At 39.4% G+C, this 27,703-nt stretch overlaps 1 protein-coding gene across 8 annotated transcripts in view; it reads right to left on the bottom strand.

Moving 5' to 3' along the window:
- The window catches only part of LOC145447973 (uncharacterized), a 389,824-nt gene that overhangs the window by 16,796 nt on the left and 345,325 nt on the right, over window positions 1–27,703 (bottom strand). The window contains exons 2-24 of one of the 8 annotated variants that reach the window (XM_080326272.1): window positions 25,713–25,867; window positions 21,359–21,476; window positions 20,978–21,058; window positions 17,216–17,300; window positions 15,900–16,060; window positions 14,859–15,049; window positions 14,090–14,219; window positions 13,342–13,425; window positions 10,246–10,375; window positions 9,366–9,516; window positions 8,774–8,904; window positions 7,446–7,575; window positions 6,164–6,259; window positions 5,705–5,766; window positions 3,809–4,157; window positions 3,704–3,743; window positions 2,807–2,830; window positions 2,239–2,378; window positions 2,116–2,169; window positions 1,355–1,462; window positions 559–603; window positions 450–494; window positions 284–391 (exon numbers count right to left, since the gene is read on the bottom strand). In XM_080326272.1, the coding sequence (XP_080182398.1) occupies window positions 284–391; window positions 450–494; window positions 559–603; window positions 1,355–1,462; window positions 2,116–2,169; window positions 2,239–2,378; window positions 2,807–2,830; window positions 3,704–3,743; window positions 3,809–4,157; window positions 5,705–5,766; window positions 6,164–6,259; window positions 7,446–7,575; window positions 8,774–8,904; window positions 9,366–9,516; window positions 10,246–10,375; window positions 13,342–13,425; window positions 14,090–14,219; window positions 14,859–15,049; window positions 15,900–16,060; window positions 17,216–17,300; window positions 20,978–21,058; window positions 21,359–21,455 (2,442 nt within the window). In that variant the 5' untranslated portion in view covers window positions 21,456–21,476; window positions 25,713–25,867. Of the gene's footprint in view, window positions 1–283; window positions 392–449; window positions 495–558; window positions 604–1,354; window positions 1,463–2,115; window positions 2,170–2,238; window positions 2,379–2,806; window positions 2,831–3,703; window positions 3,744–3,808; window positions 4,158–5,704; window positions 5,767–6,163; window positions 6,260–7,445; window positions 7,576–8,773; window positions 8,905–9,365; window positions 9,517–10,245; window positions 10,376–13,341; window positions 13,426–14,089; window positions 14,220–14,858; window positions 15,050–15,899; window positions 16,061–17,215; window positions 17,301–20,952; window positions 21,059–21,358; window positions 21,477–25,402; window positions 25,646–25,712; window positions 25,868–27,703 lie in introns of those variants that run through there. The other 7 variants (XM_080326269.1, XM_080326271.1, XM_080326276.1 and 4 more) reach the window with 7 other exon arrangements.

The following is a 27,703-nucleotide window of genomic DNA, read 5'->3' on the forward strand; positions in this document are numbered from 1 at the left end:
TGAACACAATGACTTGGACTCGGACTCAAGTCACAAGACCATGACTCGGACTCGACCCCCTCCTTACTGACTTGGACTTGACTCGGTGGTGAATTGAAAATGACTCGACTTGACTCGAGTCATAACTATAAACATGATATTGGCTTGCGACTCGGAACCTTGTGACTTGGTTACAACCCTGCCTGCCAGTAACTAGTACGAGCAGGCAAAACCTAGATGAGTACTCCGACAAAGTAGAAGTACTTCATTACTGACCACCTCTGATTAGTACACATGAACTCACCTTTAAACCAGGATTTCCAGAGTCTCCCTTTTCCCCAACTTCACCCCTGAGACCCTGTGCGCCATCAACACCTTGTTCGCCTTTCTGGCCTTCAGCTCCGGCATCGCCCTGTAAGAAACAAAGTGCAATAAACCCCATAATTAAGACGAGATTGTTCGTTTCATACCTTGGTTCCGTTGACACCATCGATACCGTCTGAACCAGGAAGTCCCTAGATTTCGTTGATAAATGTGAGGCTTCACGATAGAATTACACGCAAACGTTGCTCAACTTACCGGTTCACCGCGCTGGCCTGGAACACCCGGAGGTCCTATTGGGCCCTAGAATAGAATTAAATCAAGATTTTCATTAGGAATTATTAATTTAAAGTTATGACTGGATTATATAGGTAGAAAAAATAGCATAACTGTTCGCAAACTGCTTGAAAAAGTAGCGATGTTGGTTAACAATTCTAGGGACATAGCACACATTCAATCAGTTTCAAGAAGCTTGTAGGTACATAACAATTGAATAATATACTCATGTTGAGATGAACCCGAATATTTTCGGCTGACTCTCGTCAAGGATAATACGATAGCGATCCCTTCGTCTCGATTATTCGTAATTTCATGCAGGACATCATATTTTTGATGCTCTTGTTGATATAAAATGTTATTTACAATTCTCTACCGTGAACAAGCAAATTGATAATAGATTAGGATCACGAATTATAGCTACACAGGTTTTTTCCAAATTGGATTAGAAATACTGAATTCGCGAAAACTTGGAAATGGAATCCTGGTCAATTCATATCAAATCTCCGAGTTCTTTGTCATAACCATGAGAATGACAAATGTCTGTAAGGCAAACTTGCCTTGTTTTGCACAATACAATTCTCCTGTAGCATTTTCAGGAAAACCAGAAATTAGATTGGAATTAAAATGAGAGTGTAGAAACTTTTCACAAATTAGAATTAGAGCAGAGAAACATTGAACAAATTAGATTACAATTAGATTACCGGCATGTCGCTCTCATTAGACCAATTAGACTGCACTTCATTTAGGACCATATCATAATTCCCGTAACACAAACCTGAGACCCGACTAAGCCATCCGTGCCATTTCTTCCTGGTAATCCTGCTGTACCCGGCATGCCAATCTCTCCTTTCAGTCCGGGTTTTCCGTCTTTCCCGTCCATACCCTTCATTGAAAAAGTATGATGATATCATTTACAGAAATATCAAAATTCGTATGCGAGATTCTTCAAAATTCTTATTCATTCCAGTTGAGCCTTGCACACAACCGGTGTATCTGACAACATGCCACGAGTACTATTACATAATGTGAGCCCAGAGGAGGTTGCTAAGCTGAATACTTCGACCAGTTCTGTGAAAATGTTCAGGCTTGTGAGATCAAATATCATAATATAATGTGTTCTGTAGTTTTTATTCTGATTTTCACGTATATTTAAGATGCTTAAATATGTATGACCTGTTTTTGCGTGAAGCAAAGAAATAGGAATTGGACGTTATGTATTTTTGTCCTTGATGTTTTTGCGGCATATACATCGACCAGTGATACACATACACTTGATCTGTGCATATGCATAGTATGATGTGCATATGCTGCCGGACATGGAAGGTTCAGAAATAACCTGGTTTAGGTTTTCTAAGTCTTACACCACCCCTTCATGCTACCGCAGAAATGCTGAGCGCCAAGTGGGGGAAGACTCGGATACCAGTTATACTGCAGGTCTTTGGTCTGACCATGCTGGGGATCAAACCCACCACGGGCAGACTTAGGCTGAAATCCAATCCTTCTATGTGAGTATCTTAATTTATAAGGGGTACTTACTTTCTCGCCTGTATCCCCTTTTTCCCCACTCTTGCCTGGCAGTCCAATTTCACCCTGATCAATAAATGAATCGTAATCATATCAAAGACGAAAATATTTCATTTTCAAAGCATCAGTTCATACCTGAGGTCCCGTAGGACCAGCGGGGCAAACACATTCTTCCAACTTGGCGATTCCAGTCGGGCGGCCCTCGTTTATTGGTACGTCAAAGTCGTTGGATTTATTCGGCTTTGCCTCGTAGATCAGCTTCACAGTAGGAATTACTAGAAATTAGCGAACAATTATTTCCCGGAACGTGAATTTGCTTTATATCATAGGCAGTTAATCACTAATCTAAAACCGCATATGCAGGATTGCAAAGCAGTCACGTGATTCAACAATACTAGAAATTGTCAAGGTCCAACTAAACATCTTGCTAACATACTTAAGAATTGATTATGTGCAGTTGTGCATACTTAATAGCTTGCAAATTCATACCAGCAAAATTCGTCTTGATCATATTCAACCAGATATATAGAGAATTTGTCCAAAATATTCGCATTCAAACTACATAATACTGCGGAAATGTGGTTTTTGATGCCATTGAAACATGGCCAGCATAAAATCCACATTTGTATACAAATTTACACAGGAAACCAAGAGCACCAACACCAGTGATAGCACGAAAAAAGAAGAAATTTGATCATCTTACCGAAATCATCATCCAAATACTTGTCTGTGCATGCAAGAAGAAAAGACATATTTCAAATGTATGACATGCGACTATGATTACAGTATAGCAGTATATTCATATTATTTTTCAAGTCGTGCTAAATCAGCAATAATCAACTATTTTTTTTCTTATCCATGACACCAAAGAGAGGGCATTTGTGAAAGGTGATGGTGTAAGAATAATCTCGACCAGTGGTTGGCAACCTGCGACACTTTCAAGTTGGTGACTGTGGAGTGAGGATACTGTGTTTCATAAAGCAATAGTTCTTACATTATACATCAGGCTCAAGTTATTATGAATGCGATTGATAAAAAATTATGGCTTACTTTGTAGAGTTGATAGCCGTATAAAAGATTGACTAACCCTGTTCTGAAAAAAAAACTTAAAACACCTCTAAGAATGAGTGAGCAATGAGCATGCAGTGAAACTCTCATTCGGAATCCACCACACTGTGTTCCAGTACCAAATCAGACATATCCAACCATGCCTGGTACAACATGGGAACAAAATTCCAACTATACAAGCACGACAGCCCACGGTCCTCGCTAAAATTACACTAAAAATCAGGTTATCATAATGCCAGGGCATGAATTAGTTAATATGAGAAAATTCGCTATAGCACATATAAATAAACTATTTCTACTCCCATCATGTCCTGGTATGGTTGGATTGGAATTATCTCTGCACAATTTGAGAAGGCAGCCGATTCTTATAAGATATATAGCACATTAATAAAGTTGGGGTCAAGTGACACCTCAGTACACCAATTGAACTTGCATATTGATTCGCTGATACATCATTAATACCGGTATACTAACCAACTTCGGTTGATCTATTTCAACAGCATGCATATGATTTATAAGAAGTATACCATACCTGTTGCGTTTGCGTTTGTTTTATCTGTATCGTAGTCAAACTGAAATTAGATAGACACAAATTTAATATTTATGCAAGACGCCTAATTTAACATAGAGAACATACCGGCAAATCTTTAAACTCCCCGGGGCCGATTGGACGAGCTACAGAAGTCTGCGGGGCCTTAGTAGTGGCAGGTAAAGTTGGAGCTGTTGTCTCAGCGGCAGTTGTTGTCACAGTTGTAGGTACTGCTGTTGTCTCTGCTACAGTAGTTGTAATAGTTGTAGGTGCGGCTGTTGTCTCTGCTACAGTAGTTGTGACAGTTGTAGGTGCGGCTGTTGTCTCTGTTACAGTAGTTGTGACAGTTGTAGGTGCGGCTGTTGTCTCTTCCACAGTGGTTGTAATAGGTTCAGTCATAGCTGTTGTGAAGGGTGCCGTAGTGTTCACTGGCATAGTTGTAGCGGGCGTTGTTGTGCTATGGAAAATAAAAACGGACAGTTCGACAACAGATCCCATAGATGAGGGTGAACAAATGATTTTGGACAGTTGTTCTCAACCTTTTTACCCCCCGCGGACCGGTAAAACTCCAAAACCCAAAATTAACCTGGAATGTATAAATCTAATGTAATACTGGAAACTTCATTTTATGATTTCTTTTTGATATTAGATACTTATACATGGCTGTATTGAAGTTAACGCAAGGCGAAGCTAACGACGTTCTGTTAAAGACCACCAACTCTATTATGATTGTTCGGTGTCCTTCGAAAGAAATGCGACTTTGCTGTCTGTTATAGCCTTTATTATGCTGACATGTGTCGCTTAAGTGCGGAATTTCACGAATTTGTTTAAGAAGTCTCCGTATCCTTCCCAAATATCTTGTCCGCAACGGGTGTAGATTACTTTACGCAGTTTCATACGACACTTGCCAGAAAGTATAGACCATAAACTCTATTATACTACGACACAATGCAGAAAAATATGTTCCAAAGTTCTGAATCAATTTGAAATTTAAGGTTTTATTCCCCCCATTAATGGAAAAGCGTCCAACTTTTTGCATTTTGGAATTGACATATAAAATTATAATATATTTGAGGCAGGAAACTTGTTACGGACCGGCGGTTGAGAACCACTGATTTAGAACATTCAAGATTAAAGAACTTGTGAGCACAGAGCGGAGATAAGCGCCACCATTTGACCCGATCGTAATAATCAATAATCGTCAGATTATATTTTCATCTGATCAAGACACACACAATGCACAATGCGATAAGACAAAATGTGATGTAATGAACAGATAGAAGGATGCCGAACGACCAGTTGCAGTCTCTTAAACTGGCATCCACCTCGACCTACTGGACGATGTCACAGTTCTTTTTCAATGTTAATCTCTATTCCGCGGCTTTTTCTTGCTCTTTCCATTCCTTGTGAGTGCGTTCTTTCGTCGGGTCTTTTATAGCCGTGAGAACAGAGATGCGGGGGAAGAGGAGCACAAATAAACCTCTGTGGAATCGAACAATGGCCGACCGGGTAGCAGGCGCCCATCTTCACCACTATGCTTACTCCCTCACTACACAATGTATATGTTTCGGAGTAATGCCACGAGACTGCTAGTGACACTCCGGCAAAATGGATCAGTTTCACTTTAACGATTTGCAGATCATCTTCATCCATATGACGTTGTTGTATTCGGGGTTAATGGTGCTTAACTACAGTACTATTGCCTTGTACACCAGACCAGATCCAACTTAACTATCTGCTAAATTTGATAGGTAGGACGTTGGATTACTATTCATACGAGTGGACGGGAACGAATGTCAAGGAAAAGCAACTGTAACAGTGCCAAGAAAGTAGCTCAAGTTGTACATACTATCAGCTTTGCTGCCGACATTATTTCAAGGCATAGTTTCAGCACTTATATCAAATATTCAAGTAATCACTGAACAATAGCTTCCAGTCCTAGTCATAGGCCTATGCGATAACACGGGATATAGATATAGCTAAGCATCACAAAGAAAGACTCACGCGGTGGTGGCAGGGGTGGTGGTCTTGGTGAAGTCGATATCCAGTACTTCGAAAAACTCGCACTGAATAGAACAGAAGTTCATGAAAATATTGCAACTAAAATCGAACTATCCTGGAAGGTGGTAATGAGAAAACTAGAGTCACACCTTCACCAATCCGTTAGTCCTCCTGTTTACGGGTCAATTTGGCTGTAGTAGTTTTGTTATTATGCTTCTTCCACTTACCAGTATTTAAGCAAAGCTATATTCCCTTTTTACAGTTTTGAGATATGTTTGCATCACACATATTCATAGCAGCTGGGCAAAATAGCTCCTGCATCACCGTAGCTGAATATATTTTCCAAAATATAACCTATTCGTGGTGTTATTATTCATTTTTAATATAGATTTTCCAATTTCCAAAGTAACCAAATCCGATTAACTGCTAAAAGTGTGAGACTTAAACTAAAATCGAGCTCACTTCATCTGATTTGTAGTCTGGAATCTCGCAACATCCGCCTTCGGCAAGCTTCGCAGATTGAGTTTCGCAGTATATCCTCATCGATTGCAAGTCGAACTGAAACAACACAAAAAGTTGCCGACCTCGGCCAACACCATCAACCATAAATCAGTACACACAGTTTTTCAGGTAGTAAATGACATAAATATAACTGATTAGTGTGAAGAATGCACCACACACTGTAATTATATTAGGGAAAACAGGTGTTTGAACCAAATTACAACCAGAGCGTAATTTATGTTTCTTTCGCATCATTTTCAGCGGTATAATCCACAGCTAAAACACCAATAGGTTGTGGGTTCAAGTCCGACCGAGGTCGACTACAGAATTCCTACTCAAGTGTTAGAGGTTTATCTAGGCTCTTCCTTTCCATCTCATCCGCGTAAGCGGTGTCTTACAAAAAGCCAAGAAGGGGGCCGTGCTACAAGTCGGCAGATATGGAATAAAAAATATGGATTACGGGCCTGGTGTCAATGATCATAGTAGTCGACAAACACCATGTATACAACAACAACAACATCATTTTCGATAGTGTGATGAGATGTGCCGGGTAGAGTTGGAGAACTAAATTGTGCACAGGGTTGTAATAACTCGAGTCATGAATCGATTCGAGTCGCGATTTTTCGTTGACTCGACATGACTTGAGTCATTTTCTGAAAAATAGAAAATGACTCGACTCGAGACAATTTCCATATTGACTCGACTTGTATTTGAGCCATTCCGCATGACTCGACCCAGTCAGACAACTCGACACATTCTAAATGACTTGAAAAAAATAACTTGAATCAGGACCAATATTAATTGAAAAAATTCTTGTATCTGTTTGAATAAACATGTTTGGAGTGAGGAAAAATGAACATATTATGAATCCAAGGCCTTCGATATCACCCATAAGTTTCACAGTAATGAGTTGAACCTGACTTGAGCTCGATACTGAACAGTAAACACCATGACCAAGACTCGAACTCGAGTCATAATATTATGACTGAACTCAATCAACGGTCATTTACACCAGCCCAATTCTCTCCATTGCTATTCTGTAGCTGCCAACTTGTAGCACGGCTCACTTTTAGGCTCCTATAATACACCGCTTACACGGAGGAGTCTAGATAAACCTCCATAACACTTACTCGGAGCCTTGCGACTTGGTTACAACTCTGGTTGTATAATGTAGTTTGGTACCTCCAATAATCTCTGTATATATTAGAGGAAGATGAGCTAAGTTTCAAACCACAAATAGTACCGTATTTTGCTCTCGATTTTTCCTCGTTCTCCCGAGATATGTCTCGCCGCCAATTCCAATTTCGTTTTCCTTGGGTCTCATCAAAATAGTCCCGACTTTGTCGCAATCAACAGACAGAGAAACAGAAGCGCTAAAAATGTCAGCCACATATTATAGAGAGTGTGTGTTAATAACTATGCATTACGCTGGTTCAAAAATAACATTTTTTCCGGATTCAGGGGATTCATTGAATAAATTGTGAGCTTACGTTCACATCCACCAGTTGGAATCGAGCCAAATTGGGTGTGCTGCGTTTATTAGGCAACGTAACAATTGAATCAGTGCATCGCCGGAGTCCGGAAAGAAGTTATTTTCGAACAACCCTACTGTACACCAGGGTTCGAGTCATGACTCGACTCCAGTCCGACTCGAATCACGATTTTTTGGTGACGAGGCATGATCCAAGTCATTTTTTCAAATGCATAAAATGACTTTGTGTATTGACTCAAATTGTACTCGAGTCATTGCGCATAACTCGAACCAAGTCATATGACTCGAGACTAGGCCGGCCAAGACAAACATATCATTGCAACTTCGAAGAATAGCAAAGTCACCAAATTATTTGGTATTTCGTCATCAGTCCTGATACTTGGAAAACTGGGCCAGAAACTGTTTGGACTGAGGAAAATTTCGGTATTACGAGTCCGTATCATTCTATATCACTCGAGCAGAGTTGATAAAAGTGGGTTGAACCGGATTGAACTCAAAACTGAACAATGAACACAATGACCTGGACTCGGACTCGAGTCAACATACCATGACTCGGACTCGACCGTCTACTCACTGACTTGGACTTGGCTTGGTGGTGAACTGAAACTTACTCGACCTGACTCGAGTCAAAACTATAAAAATGAGATTTATTTGTGACTAGGAACCTTGTGACTTGGTTACAACCTTGCTGTACACCTAGATCGGTCGTAACGCAGCATATGAAACATGTACCGTAGTACAAATGACATAAGTGAAATTATCGTGATCACACACAGTATTGTCACAAAGTGCAATCAAATAGGTATGGTCGGAATAACACAAAACAATCTTTAATGTGATGCATTATATTCCTTAAAGTCACGTAAAAAATACATATTTCAATTTCTCATATCATCCATACACTCTTCTGACGCCAGAATTGAATCACTCAGGTACTCGATTTTTCATATCACACAGCCCTTGTGTTAATTAGTAGCTATTGGTAAGTGATGATTGCGATTCCATACCCAGCTATTGCCTCGACCATTAACAAGATCAATTGAATAACCGCACGAGACAGAGTTCAATGGAAGTGCTACCTTGTAATTTGCATGAATACTTTGTGAAATTTCCGATTGAACATTTTTGCGATCTGCCGATATTTGCGTCCTTTGAACACTCCAACAGATTGACTCCCGTCGGCGGCCAACGCGAGGAATTCGAGGGATCTCTAAAATCGCACAAAATCCGATGTTGTTCGTTTCAGGACTATTCATTAGAGCCAGACAATTAATTAGATAGCTCTAGTTACATAATTCGACTGATTAGAGTGAAATGCCGGTAACCTAATTCTAATCTAATTGGTGAAATGTTTCTAGCTAGACATTCAATTCTAATCTAATTTTTGGTGTTCGTGAAAATGCTACAGGAAAACCGTATAGTGCGAAACGAGTCAATGTTCGTATATAGACATTTGCCATTATCTATGAAGTGAACCTTGTTTTTGGTGTATTTCTTTCGGAATGCAATTCGGAATTTAATTCACAAGTTTTTTTCAAATCCAGTAATACTAACTTCAATCTTATTCGGAAAACACTGTGTAGCTTTAATTCAAAGTCCAATCTAAATATCAAAAGCTGAAAATTTACTGTAGTTATCCAATTCTGGTTACAGCCACGAATCCCAGCTTACCTTTCGGGGGTTTATTCTGATTCGTAACTGTGTTTTTCCCGATGCGTCCACGATATGTAGCAAACTCCAAGAGCGCTTCGACGAGTGCTTCGTTAAACGGAATGTGGACGCGAACACGTATTGGTTGGGCAAACCTTTCTCGAAGATTCTCCTAAAATAATCGACGGTATTTCATTAGAGTTGTCACGTTTGCGTAGGCCTTAGGTTTGGCGATAACTTCAAAATTGCTTTTACATCCAAATGGGATAACTTTAAAAGAAATGGCGAAGTTTCTAAATGCAAGAGTGACCTACTAAATTGCACCATATCACACGCTGAGGTATCAGGTTTGAAGAAGGCGAATCAGGTTAAATAAGCAAAAAACAATTTCCATGACCGATGCAGATACAAAGGTTGAGCCTGGGTTGTAACAACTCGAGTCATGACTCGACTATAGTGTCCGAATCGAGACTCAAATGGTCCAGACAGGCATTTCAATGTAACTTATAAGAAGAATAAAGCCATGTCAGTCAATGGATGCCGCATATATACATAGTCAATAATATTAATCATTATAATTATAACTAAAAGAGCTTCTCGGAGGTACATACCTTCAATATATCATTGAATAGCATATCGATATTGAAATGAACTCGAATCTTTGCGGCTGACACTCGTCAGGGGTAATCGTCACCAACTAGTAGATAATTGGAAAGAACATTGCGTATCAACAATCGCGTCACCAAATGTGACTAACCCTGATGAGTGTCACCAGAAATTATTTGGGGTCATTTCATATCAATATACTATTCCAATGTACACGTGATTTCTTGCACATATATGTAGGACGAATGCAGGGGTCGGTGATAAAACCTATAGTATTTTTCTAAACATGTATTACCTCGTCTCTATGACAGGGCTCTTCATAAGTCTGTAAGCGGTGTGGTTCCCCAACACGCCAGTACCGTGTATGACGTCAGGACTCGATTCGGAAAGGCCCAGCAGGTTGAAGCTTTTTATCAAATCAAAACCTACAGATCGATAGCGATTAGTCTTAAAGGGAGAAAAATAACGTGTATCGAGTCAATTCAGTCGCAGAATCATGCATATAGCAGCAGACTTTGGCAATTAGATAATTCTAATTAGAGCGGAATGCCGGAAATCTAATTCTAATCCAATTTGTTAGGGTTTCTTTACTAGAATTGTAATTCGAATCTGATTACTCGTGTTCTTTAAAATGCTACAGAAGAACAGTATAGTGCGAAACGAGCCAAGCTTGCTGTAGAGATATTTGCCATCATAGTCCTTAAGAGAATGAAATCTTATTTGATATGAACTGAAAAGATACAAAATCAAAGTTTTGGTGAATTCAAAAATTTAATTATAATCTAATGGGCAAAAAAAAACTACGTGGCTATAATTCTAATTGTAATATAATTTTATAAAACTGTAGTTATAATTCTAATTGTGGTCTCTTTTTTTTAAATTAACGCTATAATTGTAATTCCAATCTAATTCAGAAACCTGACAATTTTCTAGTTGCCCAAGTCTGTACATCAGTGCAAGTTAAGAATATCCATGCAATTTACCCTTCCATGCCCATTGCCCACGAATTTCCATCATTATGAATATTAGTCTAATATATAATCCTCTATTGCGATTATGATAGGAGAATGATAACGAGCATACCATACGATTGATGCCAATATTCGCATATAAACTACCGATAGCAAACAGATGCAAGGATAAAAAAGCTTTGAGAGAATAGACATCAGTCCTCGGAGGCTAAACATGCATTTTGTAGCTGATATCCTACAAGAGACGCATCAATGCAAGTGGAGAATGCATGCATTTTATATTATGCTCATTCCAAGTCCCATTTGCGGATGGCCCGGGATAATTGCTGTATTAGCGTGAGGATTAGTATTTGGATAAGTTTGCCGGTATTAGATTTGAATGTAAGCGACCCTCAAGTAAGATAGGAATTCATTGTCCTACTTGTTGGAGTCTGATTTCAATTTCCTTGTACCACTGGCTACTGCGTATTGACTCCTCAACCAGACTATAGAACTACAGTAAAAAAGGTCGATTGACCGTAGACACAGGGTGGTGCTGTTGCGTGTTGCAGAAAATGGATGTTACATACCAGTGTGTAAGTCTATATCTATATGTAATCACTAGGGCAAGTTTTTGCAATTGTTGCAACTTTTTTTTACGGCTTCCGGCAGCTTCCTAAATACTCGTAAGATATGTAGAATGCTGTTTTAAGCTGTTTGAAGGAATCTTATAGTGCAACTTTTGTCCATATTTTTCATGCAACTTTTTCGATTTTTCATGAAAGTATTTTCGATTTTGGTGAAATACACGGCGAAATTAGACTGAAACACCGTAAATCATCACCGAAGTAACGCTTTTACGGGTATTTCGGGAGCTGAGCCGGAAAATTGACGTTTTTTTTAGTCAACCGAGCAAAATGTGGTCAAAATGCAACTTCTGCAACTTTTTTCGAAAATAAATGAATAAATGCCACTTTCCACGGATTTAACTGCAACAAAAACTTGCCCTAGTAATCACGTAATGACTGAAGGTTCAGACCATATGCAATATGCATACATTGAGACTTTGTTAAAGAAAATATAATGGGTACTGATGCACAGTGTGCAAACCAACGGGTTGATATCGGTCTTAATAATACATATTATTGACAAAAGTTAGAAATATGCATCAGAATATCTGTTATAAGAGCCTCTGTATTGAATTGAGATAGATGATGCACCGTTGTTGCGTGATTTTGTCTTGCAAAATCTATCAGGTTTTGCATAAACGGTCTTCGATTGAAATTTTCCGAATGGAAATTCACACCATTTTAGGAAAAGTTACACATTTGAACCAGGAGAGATCGTCGTTTAATCAAGCAATTCGGCGCAATTCTGATGTGCTTGAGCAAAGTCACAAAAATTTCCGCTCTACAGAGATAAGCGACAATTGCATCATACGGATGTCAATATGAATGCAATGTGTAGTGTGTCATGATTATCCATCCCGAAAATCTGAGGAAATCTGAGGAAAATCCAAGTTACGAATCAAATTGATATTGATTTGCGCTATTTCGGTTTGAAATAGTGCGTGTACGCTTATCGCTTTACTGGCGATCCATACCGAAGAAGCTTGTCTGTGAGACCTCCCCTGAAAAGCGTACAAGTAAATTTTTGATATGTTTCAACAAATGCACATTGGTTCACATTTGCCTGGATGTAAGGTGGTGTATCCATTGGCACATGAAATACATCTCAGACTCAAAAGATTTGTTCAAAAATATTTTTTCAAGTTTTACTGGCTGTTTGATAATATTTCATCTGTTGGTCAAAATTACGCCGCACATCAAATTTGTCTCAATTCCAACCTGTAGAAGCGAAGCTATAGAGATAAAAATATTCCAATTTATTTAAAAAAAATGAATTTTCTTTATCAGATTATATTGGGTACGCCATAAAAGAGTATTTTAAGAAAAATCTTTAATTATCAATTTTAGAACTACCCGCTGTAAATTAAATACTATTATTTCAAATCCAAAATTTCCTACTCCGATAATATCGCTTCAGCCGGTTGGAATTGAGCGAAATTTGCTATGCACCGTTTTTTTTTACATAACTCGAAAATTTTACGGCACAATCAGTGAAATTTAAAAAAGAAATTCGACTTTATAATAAATTCATTTTTGTTACAACTGTAAGAACTTCGCTCAACAGGTTGGAATCGAGCCAAATTTGGTGTGCAGGTTTTTTTTTAAACTAACTTAACAATCTTATCAAATAGCCATTTAGATTTGAAGAAAAAAGTTAAGTTTAAACAACACTATCGTGCATAGATGTCATGTAAAATCATAGAGGTCGAGTCTACTAAATCGTATCGTACAAACACTATGATTTGGCACTAAGTGGTCGACTGTAGCTAATCTAGGATTCCAAGATGCCGTTAGTAGGTGTTAATGGCTTGCCTTGAGCTTCACGTAAGCTCGAAGATTGATCACCTTTCGCCGATGGCGAGCCGCTCCCAAGCTTGATATCGGGGCAAATCGCATCTGAAAAAGCATGGATTTAGTTTGGATTCACGGTGAGGTACGCTGCAGTTTCAAGCGTATCTATAGTGCGTAAGTGAAATCGCTATCCCCTATAATCCCGCATAGCATTAGGTGCGATATTCTCTTATACATTATTCTCCTATTTATATATATTCTCTCATATCTAGCACTACTGCATAATCTACATGTATAACCATAGGTATAGTCAGCAACGGAGTAGGTTTAGCCTAATTACATTACTTGGCTACTCTCGAGTGGATATGCTTTTTTACTACTTTTACGTCTATACTTCAGTTTTTATGCCAAAACTACTTACATTTTTAGACTTTGGATTTTACACATAATACGTAATATTGTGGAACGTATACGTTTCAAGAACTGATTCCATCACGTTTACGATTGGAATTTTCGTAAGGACTGCGGGAAATAGAACTTATATCACGGCAACTGAACATATTTTCGAAAATTGCGGTGGAATTACCCATTTTGCATTAGTCGATAAGATGCACCCACTCGTCATCGGTAATCGTCAGCAACTAGTAGAGAATTGAAAATAGCATTGTGAATCGAACGATTGCCCTTGACGAATGTCGGCCGAAAATATGTGTGTTTATTTCAATATGAATATTTTATTAGATTACACCGATGTTCCCGAGTCACATACCAACGCAAATGAGCTGCCTCAGCTCTTCGCGGATTCTCTCAATGGAGTGAAAATCGTTGACTTGAAACACATGCCTAACGTCCGGGTCAGACGCGATTTCGTTCAGCTCTTCAACCACTGCAAGAGATACCTGTATAGGACAAGAAGAAAATTGTGCTGTCATATAATAATCGCAGATTATTGGCTTGACCTAATGCGACATACATCAATGCCGATACTGCTACTCTCGAGATTAGACTGCACTTCGGGTGGGAGAGCGCATTGGGATAAGGTGTGTCCTGTTGTGAGCTTGTGATTGCACTTCAAAGCCGTGAATATGCCGAAATTAGGGTAAATGAATAAGAAATATTTACATATGTCACAGGGTTGTAATGACTCGAGACGATCTCGAAACGCATTTTGGTGGCTTGACTTGACTCAAGTCATCTTCTTAAAATACGGCAAATGACTCGACTCGACTTGTACTCGAGTCATACGACTCCACACTCGGACAGGGACTTCATTGTAATTTCGAAGAATATTTAGATTATCAGACTATTGGAATTTCAGCTATTAGTACAGGTACTTGAAAATGCGACCAGAAACTGTTAAGATTGAGGAAAAGTAGTATATTATGAATGTTAATAATTCGATATCTCCGGTAAACCCGATAGCACTTTACATAAACGAAGTTCTATCAATGACCTCCAAAGTATTATCAGTTTTCACATACGTATATAGCCTACAGTAGATGTTCAGAGAAAACGAGCTTCCACAATTCACCACTCACCCCAACCGCGTACAGCTTGATTCCGGCGTTTTGCGCCGCGTCCGACGGCCGATAAACGTTGTCCTGCGCTCTGCCGTCCGTCAGCACGATGGCCAGTCGGTTGTACCCTTGCTCAATCGGCCTGGCGCCGTGTGATTCGGAAAACGCGTGCGTTCGCATGAACGTGATCGCCTTTCCCGTTCTGGTGTTGCCTAAAACAATATGCAATGGAACCGAATATATACGGCTGAAACTCGTCAGTGGCAATCGTCAGCAACTAGTAGAGAATTGGAAGTAATGTTGTATATCAAAATTGTATCACCAAATATGACATCACCGGAAGGATATTTCGATTATAATCGAGGCGAAATGCTCAATGTACTATTTTATGTGGTAAACGAACTGTCCTGTTGCCACAAACTCCGTTGGATTATTTTGATAAAAGTCGACTCCAATGCATACAAATGAAAGTGTGAACTGTCTCTTCCGTCAACGCGAAATCTGTCGTCTCGATAATTATTCGCACAAACATCAATCAAACGTATACCAACGGCAGAATGCATGGCTCTTTCCCGTTCCGATTCAAGCTCAGGTAATCAATCAAGGGCGACGTTTATCCGAACGTGATGCACGTGTCCTAATTAATCTAGGGACGCTGTTTTATGTGTTCCTGTAAATGCTGTGTAGTTCTTCTCATACGTAGCCAAATTGGCACGTTATTTATAGACTACGTTATTTTTGTTGGAGTGCAGGAAGAACCTCGATTGCTCATATCGCAATTCGCAACTTGCGAGACAGATAGTGCAAAGCTACGCGATGGATTTTAGTCAAAACTCGCAACGTGTGATGAAATAGGTATAGTCGAAAAAGTCAGATTATAGGTAATGTGATGCAATGCAATGCAACCCTACCCACACCCTTTCGTTTCCGCATTGCATTTCAAAATTTGATGGACTTCATTTTCCGGCGATATCATTTTACCGATAACAAACAACAGAATTCGATTATCGCATTTACTGGAGTATAGACATATGCTACTAAGCGAGACCGTTATCCGTTTACCTGTGAGATATTCGATGCCTTGGATTGCCTCCAGTAAATCCTCTTTGGTGGAATGATCGTTCAGGGCTATCGCGAGCCGCGGTTGATCAGAGTATACCACGACACCGACCCTCGTCCTGTCCGCGCCGATGTCGAACGACGATATCAGATTAGACACCCATCTGAATGAGAATAGTATTTGATTGAACAGTGGGATCAAAACCAGCATAAACTGGATGGATCCCAATTCCTACAGCAAAACATCTGGTGTAGGATTGCATTTTAAACAAATGCTGTTAAACACTCCGTTTAAAACAGTGGTTCTCCAACCGGACACCCCACTTGAGGGGCGTGAAAGCATCTGAAGGGGGGCGCGAAGCTGAGGTCAATTGAAAATAATTTTCGCGCCCCGCGCGATTTTCCTCCAATCCATAGTTATTGCTCTTTGTATAGTCCGGATTTCACATTTGAGAATTATCTCATCAACAGTCATAACCTCCATGCTATCTAACTATCCGTTGGGATTGCTAGCATTCTGGCTGCATTTTGTCACATGGCGATTATGATAGTGAAAAAAGGGGGCGTGTCTAAAAAAGTTTGAGAACCACTCGCTTTAAACCATCGGGTTTTCACAATATGCCTTTTAAAAAATCGTGTTTTTTTATCAAACGTTGTGTAATTCATGCCATAATTGTGCAAATACTTTCGACAAAACATGTACTGTGAGCCTATCACGGACGATTTGCACTCGAAATTGTCGACTTACACGATAATGATTGGAACCTTCAAAATCGTCGCCGGTTCAACAGTTAGATATAGTTATAGATATCATTGGTATGGAAATGGGTATTCTGATTATGATGACCGCCGAACGTAAAAATGCTACATAACGGTGTAATCCGGGTTAAAGATCGTTTTGGTTCGTTTAATACAGGGGTCGGAAGCGATTTTCGTCAAACAAGTGATTTTACTCCATATTTCCAATTGACAATGTCAATCCACAGTGACGTTACAATCAAAGATTCGTGACGTCCTTACTAATAAAACACAAAAAAAGAAGAATGTTCTAAACAAGGGCCCTATGTTACACATGCTTGTTTTAATGTGATTTTTGTTTTAAATGCAACCCGAAGTCTGATGTATGTGAAATGTGCGGATGGAAAACGTATTGAAAACCTGGCAATTGGCAATTTCTGCCGTCGCGTGGTTATCAACGTCCAGCAACGTGCCTTTTGCGTTACTAGTGTATCAAATCACGAATTCATTTAATAGCAGTTATGTTATGCGATACTGTTTCTGTTATAACAAAAAACTGCGATATAATACATTGATCTCACGTTCTAATCCTCGTGAAATTTTCGCCTCCGACGCTGCTTGACGCGTCAAGAACAAAGACCAAGTCGTAATACACGGTCCTGCATCCTGAACAAACAATTATACAATTACGAGGCGTAATGGTAACATGATCTTCGGAAAGTAATTAATTTCCGAATGTGCTGGAAAGGGAAGTGAGGTGTTTTATAGCGAGCCGTGTGGAATCTGATTATATAATACAAATCTTAAACGCCTCTGATGTTGATCCGTACTCAAAATACAAAGTTGAACCGAACATTGTCTTTGATTACAGCATGATTGTGAATTGTGATGTAAGGTCTCTACTGAATGAGTCGGAAAATGCTACTAGCTTTTGGATTATCGTGAAGATGTTTCAAGGCGTGAAGTGAAGCCACGAAGTCGAAAAGCCATCACTCGTATATTCTTAATGATTGACACTATGCTTCAATATTGCGTGGAATTCGAGATGTAATAACGGTTGCGTACCAAGTAGCTTATTATGTATGACCAATGGCGCCACGGGTTGTTCAAAAATTACTTTTTCCGGATTCCGGGGATTCACTGATAAAATTTTCAGGGTACCAGAAAACGCTGCACACCAAATTTGGCCCGATTCCAACTGGTGGATTCGAACGCCCACAAGTTTGAAAATTTTACCTTTATTAAAAAAATTATTTACGAACTTTACTGTCAACCCCATGAAATTGTTGAGTTGTCTTCAAGAACGATATGCTTAACGATTTTTGTTCACTTCCAACCGGTAGAAGCCAAGTTACTGCAGTTGAAAATTCTGGATTCGCAAAAACAGCCTGGAAGGTGGGTAATCCTTGAATTATTGATGAAAAACTCATACAACTTCGCATCTACGAGTTGTAATTGCGTCAAATTTGTTTTCTAACGTATTTGTAGACAACTGTACAATATCATGGGGTTGACAGTGAAAATGTAAATTTTTTTATAATAATTTCAAAATTTTCAAAATCCTGTGCGTTCACATCTACTGGTTGAAATCGAGCCAAATCTGGTGTGCAGCGTTTCTTTAAGCAACGTAACAATTTAATCAGTGAATCCCCGTAATGCGGAAAAAAATCCGGAACAACCCTATCCCACGTTATACAATGTAAAATGTTACATACGATAATATTGTGCGCCTGTATTACCGCTACGGTGCGTTACGTACGCTACATGACACAGCTACGCACTACATTCTACCTACGACGCATGCAATGAACATTAAATGACCGTACGTTATCATAATAATGATGGAGGATGAATTACTCCCGAACTGAAATGCAAAACACCAATTGATGTCTTGTGACACCTCAAGGCTCATACTAGAAATGGAGGGCATCCATCTTTCCGAAATAAATTCATGCACTAAAGATTGGCTCGCTGTCTCTATAGACATGATAGTTTTTAAGATGTTTGAATCATGATTCTGTTCATTTTAGAATTTCCGAGTATTATTTGTCCATACATTGTACAGTATGGTAGTTCAAAAATAACTTTTTTTCCAGATTTTAATGCCTACCCCTCATGGAATAGTCAAGTTGCGCAATAAAACGTTGCACTTCAATTTTGGATCAATTCTAACGAGTAGAAGGAAGTGAAGGTTTTAGAGTTGGAAAATTTCGAATTCACCATGAAAAATTTTGAACATTTTTTCCAAATTTCACTGGCTAACCCATGAAATTGCCAAGTTGTCCACAAAAACAATGCCAAACAAATCTGACTCAATTCCAGCCCGCAGAAGTGAAGTTATTCGGGTTTTCCATAAATAATTCTTGGATTGCCCACACTCCACAGTAAATACTATTTTTTCAAACCCAAGATTTTGAACTCAAATAGCTTCGCTTCTACCGGCTGTAATTGGAAAAAAATTGCCGTGTATAGGTTTTATTGGATAACTTCACAATTCCATGGGGTAGATACTAATATTTTGAAGAAAAAATATTATAATAAATTAAAAATTTTCCGACTATATATAGTTTCACTTCTACTAAGCTGAAATTGAGCCAAATTTGCTGTGCAACGTTATTTTAGCCAACCTAACAATTTCAGCTCATAGCCGCTAAAATTTGATCAAAATGTTGTTTTTGAACAACGCTAATGTACAGTTGGATGAAAATAATGGTGTCCAAGGTAATTTGCTAAAACACACTGCTATGTTCACAAACACTGACCACATTTATCTAATTAAGTTAGTACTGTACTACGCGTGCAACACACACTGTATTTCAAGGCGTGTTAAGCGAAGAGACATTGTTTGCCCTTCTCCGTTTGATAACAAAGATTAATGGGTCATCGCAAATAATTCAACGATAACAAAACTCGAGTTGGTGCTGATGTGATTCATATGTAACGACGCTATCAATCGTAATTCTATTAACTTTTGCTGACACTCCTTGAAATTTAGGTCGAATACACGATATCTAAGGTATACTCTGGTCATATTTGCACAGATACAGACATGATTGCTGTTATTGCCAACTGCTAATGATTCATAATCTGATATTTCCGTGCGTACCCTGAAGACATACTAATAGCATCATCATATTATATTTATAGGTTCTCTACTAGTTGCTGACGATTACCCCTGACGAGTGTCAGCCGAAAACATTCGGGTTCATTCCAATATCAATATACTATTCAATTGTATATTGAAGTTCTGTACCTCCAAGAAGCTTTCCAAACATTCACAGGTTTACAAAATTTAGGTTGGATTTGCATTATGTAGGCCTACGTAGCGATCCAGCGAGTGGTATATAATTGAGAACCAACCGTTCTCAGAAACCAATAGTTGAACTTGGATCTGCGGCTCAAATACGGTAACGGAAGACGGAACCCACTCGTCTCCGGTTAAAAGGTCCGACAATATATCATCATCGACCTTACACTCTGAGCGAAAGGAGTGTGTAGGTCCTATCCACACCCAAAAGATGGCATACGAAAGTAGAACCTACCTCATAATTCAGAAACCCCATATTGCGGGGTGCCGGTCGAATGTTTCACCCGACTTGCTAGCGACTGAACATCATTTCCTTATTTGTGTGTCTCAATTTAATTATTCAAGGTTTGAGCCAACCGTCATTATCAATCGATATTTTTCTTTCTCTGTATATATTCAATCACGCTAGCTTATATCTTTTGGTTACTTTGAGGAAGAAGCGGTTCTCATTGATTCATCGTGTAAATTGTGAAGCAATGTCAAATGCTATGTGCCTACACGTGCATGCCCTCCCATGCCTTCATATGTGCCGACGTTCATTCGTATTCCATTTGTGCTTACTGCATATTCTAATTTGCTAAGCATCATATTATATGTGGTGTTTGATTTATACGCTGTGAAAGTCTGAGATAGGTTGTGTTTTCGCGTATCGCTCTGGTTACTAATTTTATGGGATAAATCCAAATTACAACGCACACATACTCGATTGCAACGTGATTAGAGACATTACTAGTTTCGCCATGCAAGTCATGAAAGGGTGCATGATTTCGATTGTTTAATACACAACCATCAATACCTTCATTAGAATATGATTTCTCCTTCATAACAATACATGACACACTACGAGTAATCGAGTCAGTCAAAAATCACAGGTATGAAAAAAATCACGAAGAACATAGACCCGATGCCGGGTCCGGGTCCGCGATGATCATTGATTTCGTTTAGACTTTAGAGCAAAACACACTCCATAAAACACTTCATGCACGTGGTCGGTGTCACGTGACAACTCACGCTCGTCACAATCATGCCACGTCACCTCCGTTCTCATCTTGTCCTATAAAATCCGTGGTGGTCAGGTCCAGGACATCTCCGCCGCGACGCCCTCGCATTCTTCTGCCTTCGGTACATCGAAAAGTGCGTTCGACAATCATTTTGGCGCCAAGAAATCAACCAAGCGTGGCGCGAGGTGAACTACCGGTACTCTTGATCAAGGTCAGTACAGTACCGGTAGGCTGTGTGATTAGATTGGCTTTCGCAAACCGCAGGCCAGTAGCGGTTTTCTGCTTCTTTGTAGCAGATTTAAAGAATGTACAGCTTCATTGCTGGGATTCAGTAATCGCGTGAGCATTCTGCATTGTAGCTGCGATCGTGTGACTGTGATGTGGACCGTGACAGTGGATTATAAAGAATGCATTACCTGCTCTGATGTCTTTGCTTTTCCCTCGCTGAGCGTGTGCTTGAGTTACCAAGATGAGCGGTAAAATTACAAGGAATAAAACGCATGTCTTGTTCATGCTTCCGGGGCGGTAGTGCTCCTGGAAGATGAAAATGAATTTGTTGTTGTAGAGCCTATAGCAGTGTTTTCTAAACATTTTTTACACAACGCCCCCTTGACCAATAATCCGGGTACCGAACGCCCCCTGAAACCTAGCATCGACAAAAGTTGCTTTGCTTATTGCTTACACAAATGACGTTGGCGCGTAAAAATCTCAGGAATAAAGGAATAAAATCATGCAAGCCCATTTCCATTAAAATGACTCTGTACTTCATTGTGGTGCAGCAAGTTCTTGACAATTCATCGTACCCGTTGAACAGGCATTTATAAATGTGTTAGCCTCGTTGGCTAGGGATTCTGGCGCCCACTTCCGGAACCGCTGTTCTAAAGCTTAACAGTACTATCGAACGACATAACCAAGCGGTGGCCCTTGTGCACCAACACTGTCAACGCGCTAGAACTCGATATCTGGGAGATCCTGACAATGGAAATCTGCGGTGAATCACAGTAAAAATGTCATTTTTGAACATACTATCGTTTCCGATCAGCATACTATTACAAAAGGCAAAAGTATCTTTCGCGCTAAGAGACGTGCACAATATCACCATGTTCAAGTTGAAATAATAAACTACCGTCAACGAAGTAGCTGATGGGCTGCAAACGGGCTGTATAAAGTGTATATTGACTGCATAGATCAGGCGTACCGCTGGCTAATCAGGTGATAGCATACACTAACACCAGGACTACGGACTGCCGAACGTAAATGAACATCAGATGTTTGGTGCTTCAAGGGTAACGTGAATGTTGTGATTTAATTGTTGATGTGTTATTATTGCTGATTCGAAGTAAGGCGTCCGTGTCGCAGAGGTCAATAAGTTACACAGCGTATCAATAAATGAGCTATTGTGAATGAGATTCAAACCTTTACATTTTGATATGAATCATCAATAAATTGAACCTAGCAGCTTGAACGATGCATATTATGATAAATTGTATTTGTACACAAAAAATACCAGAAATCCATTTCCGGTCGATCTGATTGTTTCTGAGTTTCTATCCCCAATATCTATACGCGCAATTTCAATTAAGCAATTGGTATCAGGCTGTTGCGAACAATGATGACACTTTCCAAGGTGAAGCCTCGCATTTTCGAAATGGTATCTAAACGCGAACGGCAGAATTCACACTTATTTACAATAAATATTAGGGTTACCATATTTTGGGAATCTGAAAAGAGGACACTTTTTCAAAATTTAAAATCCTGAAAATGGTAAATCTTTCCCGACTTCGTGGTCGAAAAAAAGGTTATTTTTCTGACTCAAGTCCCGCAAACCCAGTCGGACCGTTACTTGGCCGCTGATTTCCTATATCTTAGCCAAAAATTTTCAAGAAAGAGGACATTAAGGCGTCCTCCGAGGACACTTTCATAAAAGTCAAAAAAGATAGCAAATCCACTTAAAAAAGGACGTATGGTAACCCTAATAAAAATTGAATATTATGTTTTCGCTTTGTGTGAAATCATATTCAATGTTTGTTTTCTTTTTATACTCAGTTGGCACGCATTTTGTGCATCAGTAAACTACAATAATTAGGGCGATTTTTTGACATGTCAAAATAAGTCGAAATTTTGTCAATATTGTAGCGTTAGTTCAAAAAATTGTCAAGATTGTTTACAAAGTCAATTTATTTTGCACCTGCATTTGCACTGTTGGAGTGTCGGTGAACATATCATTTGACATTTTACAGCTTGTAGTCTACTTTATAGGCCTACGATTGTAGACGTCCCATTGTCTGCTCATTGTGAATCAAATAATCGGTCAAATAAAACAAATAGGTTGACATGGTGTTATGCTCAACGTACCGAAATATTCGTTGTGCTGCAACGAATTTGAATTATTTCTGCCATATTGCGTGATGTAGCCTAACTACTGGAATTCTTCATGGTTCAGATTTTGTTAAAATAAAGTTCATGTAAAATTTTGGCAGTATTCAAGTCCCAAAAGTTTTTTCAGGCCAGACTACTCGTAAGGACAGACGATTACAACCAGAAATGAAGATAATTAGTACAATTGTGACATTATGTGCGAGAACACCTAATTAACATACATGATTTTTTAGGTCAAATCTTACGATTTTATGTAAATCTCGTAACGTTAGTTCCGTCGACAGTTTACTCGCGGAAACAGCTCGAACCCTGCACAGGGTTACATCGACAGACATTGGACATATACCTTAAGCCAGATGTCTCAAACACGCGGTCTCAAACACATTGTCTATTCATGATGATCCGAAATCACATTACTCGTAGATGACTGAAAATTGTAACTAGGACTTGGATACACATTTTTGTAGAAATTCTCGCACTCACTGACTGACTCGGTGACAAATGAAAATGACTCGAGTTGGCTCGCGTCAAACTGTAAAATTAGAAAAGTTCTTGTGACTCGGAATGCCGTGAGTCGGTTACAGCTATGGACGCAACGAGCTATTCTACAATATTGTGCTATGGCACGTCACATGTCCGCTAGGTGCCAAATTATAACGCAGCAGCTTTTATGACGACATGGTGCATTTCTTCTCTCGTATGGTGTCTGTATCTACCAATGTTAATAATTTATTTATTAAATTATGCTGACTATAGTAAATATGTTTTATTCGTGTTAGGCATAAATTGCTACAATAGTAAATCACATTTTCACGAGGTGAGCGGAATGTCAGTCGACTCACTTTCAATCCGAAAATTTCATATCGTCAAATAAGGCCTACTTGGAAAGACATTGAATATCCGTATTGATACTGCGGTTCGCGGCGTCATCAAAAACTAGGAAACTGGACCGAGAGCACATTTGAGTTTGAGACCCCTATGCCTTAAGCTAAGCTACAACTATTCTAAATTTAGAATAGGACATCTCTCGATACATAACCGCGTGATAACATGTTTCAACCGCATTCGCGAAGACCGCGGAATTGAAATCGCGGCGGGAGCCTGTCAGTCCGTCACGTTGTACAAATCGATGTAATTATTCTATTTTTGTTTCGGCACTCGGCGACGTGCCACCTCATTGACTACGCCGGCCGCGATCAATCAATCTTCGGGTTTAAGCCGCTCGTTATGGAGATGTTGGAAAAGCTCTCGAGACGAGAACGAAAAATCAGCTGTCTTTCGATCCTGGTTGCCGAACAAGTCCCATTAGGTTGCGAGTGTTACTAATGGAGATAAGTCAAATATTTGAATCTCTAACTCAATCGCTATGAGCAATGATTCGTGAATTTCACGCGTTTCCTTTGCAAAATCACAGATACGGAGCCTTAGGAAGCCTTGGCGAGCTATGGGTAATTCATAGCAAATGAAATAATGTTTGCCGAATCGGATAAGCAGGTATGAAGTTTCGATAAATCATGATAAATGAGCACCGAACAATGAGCACTTGAGCAGTATGCCAGTTGGCTCTCGAGAATGCTCCACCTCCAGGTAGATGCAATCCGAACTGGAGAAATGAAAAATTTGTATCTTTTCCAAATTAGATCAGAATTAGAACTATTCAATTCGCAAAAAGTCCGAATTAGAAAGAAATACAACAAAATCAAGTCCATTTCATATCATATCAGAGTTCCTACTCATAAACATGAGAACAGCATATGTCTGCACACCAAGCTTGGCTCACTTTGCGCGATACAGTTTTTCCGTAGCATTTTCAGAAACAATGAAGAAAAAATGGAGTTTGGCGTATCGGATAAGCAGCTATTAAGTTCCGATAGATCATGATAAATAGGAGCTAAACAATTTTGCCAGTATAGAGTATAGGCTCCCCAAGGATGCTTCAGATCTAGGTAGTAACAATATCTCACTCAACACAACACTCGCTCGGTACGAATGTTAACTGAACTGCTGAACTAAAGTTCCTGATTATAATTTACCATAACCACGCTAAAACTTATTCCTCATAAAACCACCAGGAAACATACCGTCACACACGACATCTGCCGGCTTACATCTGTACAGCACGTAGGTCCACCGGAAGCCTGCTTCTAATCAGAGATAAGCTCAACTGCTGTACGGTCCCAACGCGATATAGCTCGGCCACAATTTAAACACCTTTATCTCACTGTATGTACAGTTTCTGAGTCACGTATTTTACAGAGTATTGAAATTCCATTGGAGCATAAATAGCATTGGATTAAGGCCTTTGAAGTTGGCGAACCAAATCACTCTGCTATGGCGATGCAAAAAGCACTGCCCGTTGTTGATACAGAAAACCACCGAGTAGACCCTTACCTATACGATTCTTGGTTTCCAATATTGTTCCTCAACGCTGTGGATGTAATCCCAGTAATCGTAGATCAACGGCGTCGTAATCTTTTTCATAGAAATTCCTGGACAGGCATAGTTTGTCTATATAGGTCTACAACATACAAAGACACCTCTATAACCTGTAAAACATAGATTACATAGATTCCTGAATGCTGTTACAATGAAGGAAGGGAAGCGCGTGTGGATCGCTTCCACGTGTTTTGTTTAGTGAGATATTTCAAAGGCTTGTCCGCAGTAAGGTAAAACAATGGCAATGGTATGTGATCTATGGGTTTTTATTCCGATAGGCGGGCGCATATGACCACAGTCTGCGTTAGATTACAAGCAAAACATAATTCAAGATTAAATGTCTTGTAAATTACGTAATAGGTATCATCGACTATGTGCATCGCTTGTCGATAACATTCGCCCGTAATGATTTAATATAATTCGGCGTTTGATGATAATTCCGTACGCATCTTCAAAGCAGGTGGAATTACAAACCCGCGTACGTTATGGTATTTTTAGCATTACCCTTAATTCGAATACGTGGCGAAAAAATGCTGATCAATGAACAATGAATATATATATGGCCTGTCGAATATCAAGAGTGATGCTAGGCCCGTAGACTTGCGCAAACTACCGGATTTTCAAAATGCTAGATCTAGAACTAGACCTAGAACTAATCACATTTAAAAACTCGCTTCTACAACTAGAACTAGACCTAGAACTACTGACCTTTCAGTCTGCAACTAGAACTAGAACTACTCACTCTTCAATATCAGCAACGTTGCACCTATAGAGTACATTTTGACTGGAGCAGGTCAAGTATAAGAACTGAAACTATGTAAACGCTCACATATCTGACACCTTGTCTTCTTTTAGCGAATAATAGCCAACTTGCAGCACATTAACTGAAGAGTTTTCACGTTGGACAAAACTAACCGTTAAGAGACCTACGGTCAGACAGGTAGAGTACGGACATTTGTTAAGGCCGGGTATCTGTTTGCAAGGCATTGTTGTTAATTCTAGTATGATGATAAATTAAGACTGTTTTGCGCGCTGGAGAAGTAGTGTTTTATCATTCTATTCACTGCCGACAAGGCCAGCTGCCCAGACATCACGTTTTACTATGTGACTCAGTTCAACCCGTGTCATTGATGGGGGCCGCTCGAATTCCGACCCCCTGACTAATACGATTCAGAGTCGAGAATTAGCCTTCCGAGACGAACAGTCGAGTACAGCCCATACATCACGTCATTATGCAGGGAAGAAGAAATTAAACCATCATTAGACCATTCCTAATTGGACATATGACTGATATTATTACAGATAACTGATAGACCACTATATACACAAACACATACATGAAAAATTGAACATCGAGAACATAGAAAAAATTAAATTCTATTACACTCAAATCAGACAATGACACTGGCTTATAATACCGTTCAGAATTTACGATCTCCGAGTATTTATAATAGCAATAGCTACACCACTGAAATTACACTATTGTCAGATTATGATTATCTAATCACGAGAACGCAGATACGATAAAGGAGATGCTAAAAGTCAAAAGTTAAGATGTATTTAAAGATGATCGTGAAACTGTTTTGAATACAATGAAAAATATCCAGATCATGCAGTAATATGTAGTTCACGATTGTAACTACATATATATAGATTGTAAAGCTACGTGACATAGATTTGAGTGTTCCGTAAGATCCCATGCGTATTTTGCGCAAGCAAGAGTGATGTGCCAGAGTAATCAGACAAGTGGACGGATGTTTAGCGTAAACAACACCCACCATCGCTCTGTGGGTGAATTGAAATTAATATTTCCACAGGGTTTCATTTCCATTGAAATTCAAACCGCGCCTGTTACGTCACCGATCGGATTTCCGGTTTCAAGTGCCACTTCCCATGGTCAGGAATCCTACTTCTACCTCGATTCATGCATCGTCGCGGGCTTACTT

Source organism: Botryllus schlosseri, chromosome 10 (genome assembly GCF_051294905.1).
Source record: "Botryllus schlosseri isolate E-star chromosome 10, Bs_hap1, whole genome shotgun sequence".
Classification (NCBI taxonomy): domain Eukaryota; kingdom Metazoa; phylum Chordata; class Ascidiacea; order Stolidobranchia; family Styelidae; genus Botryllus; species Botryllus schlosseri.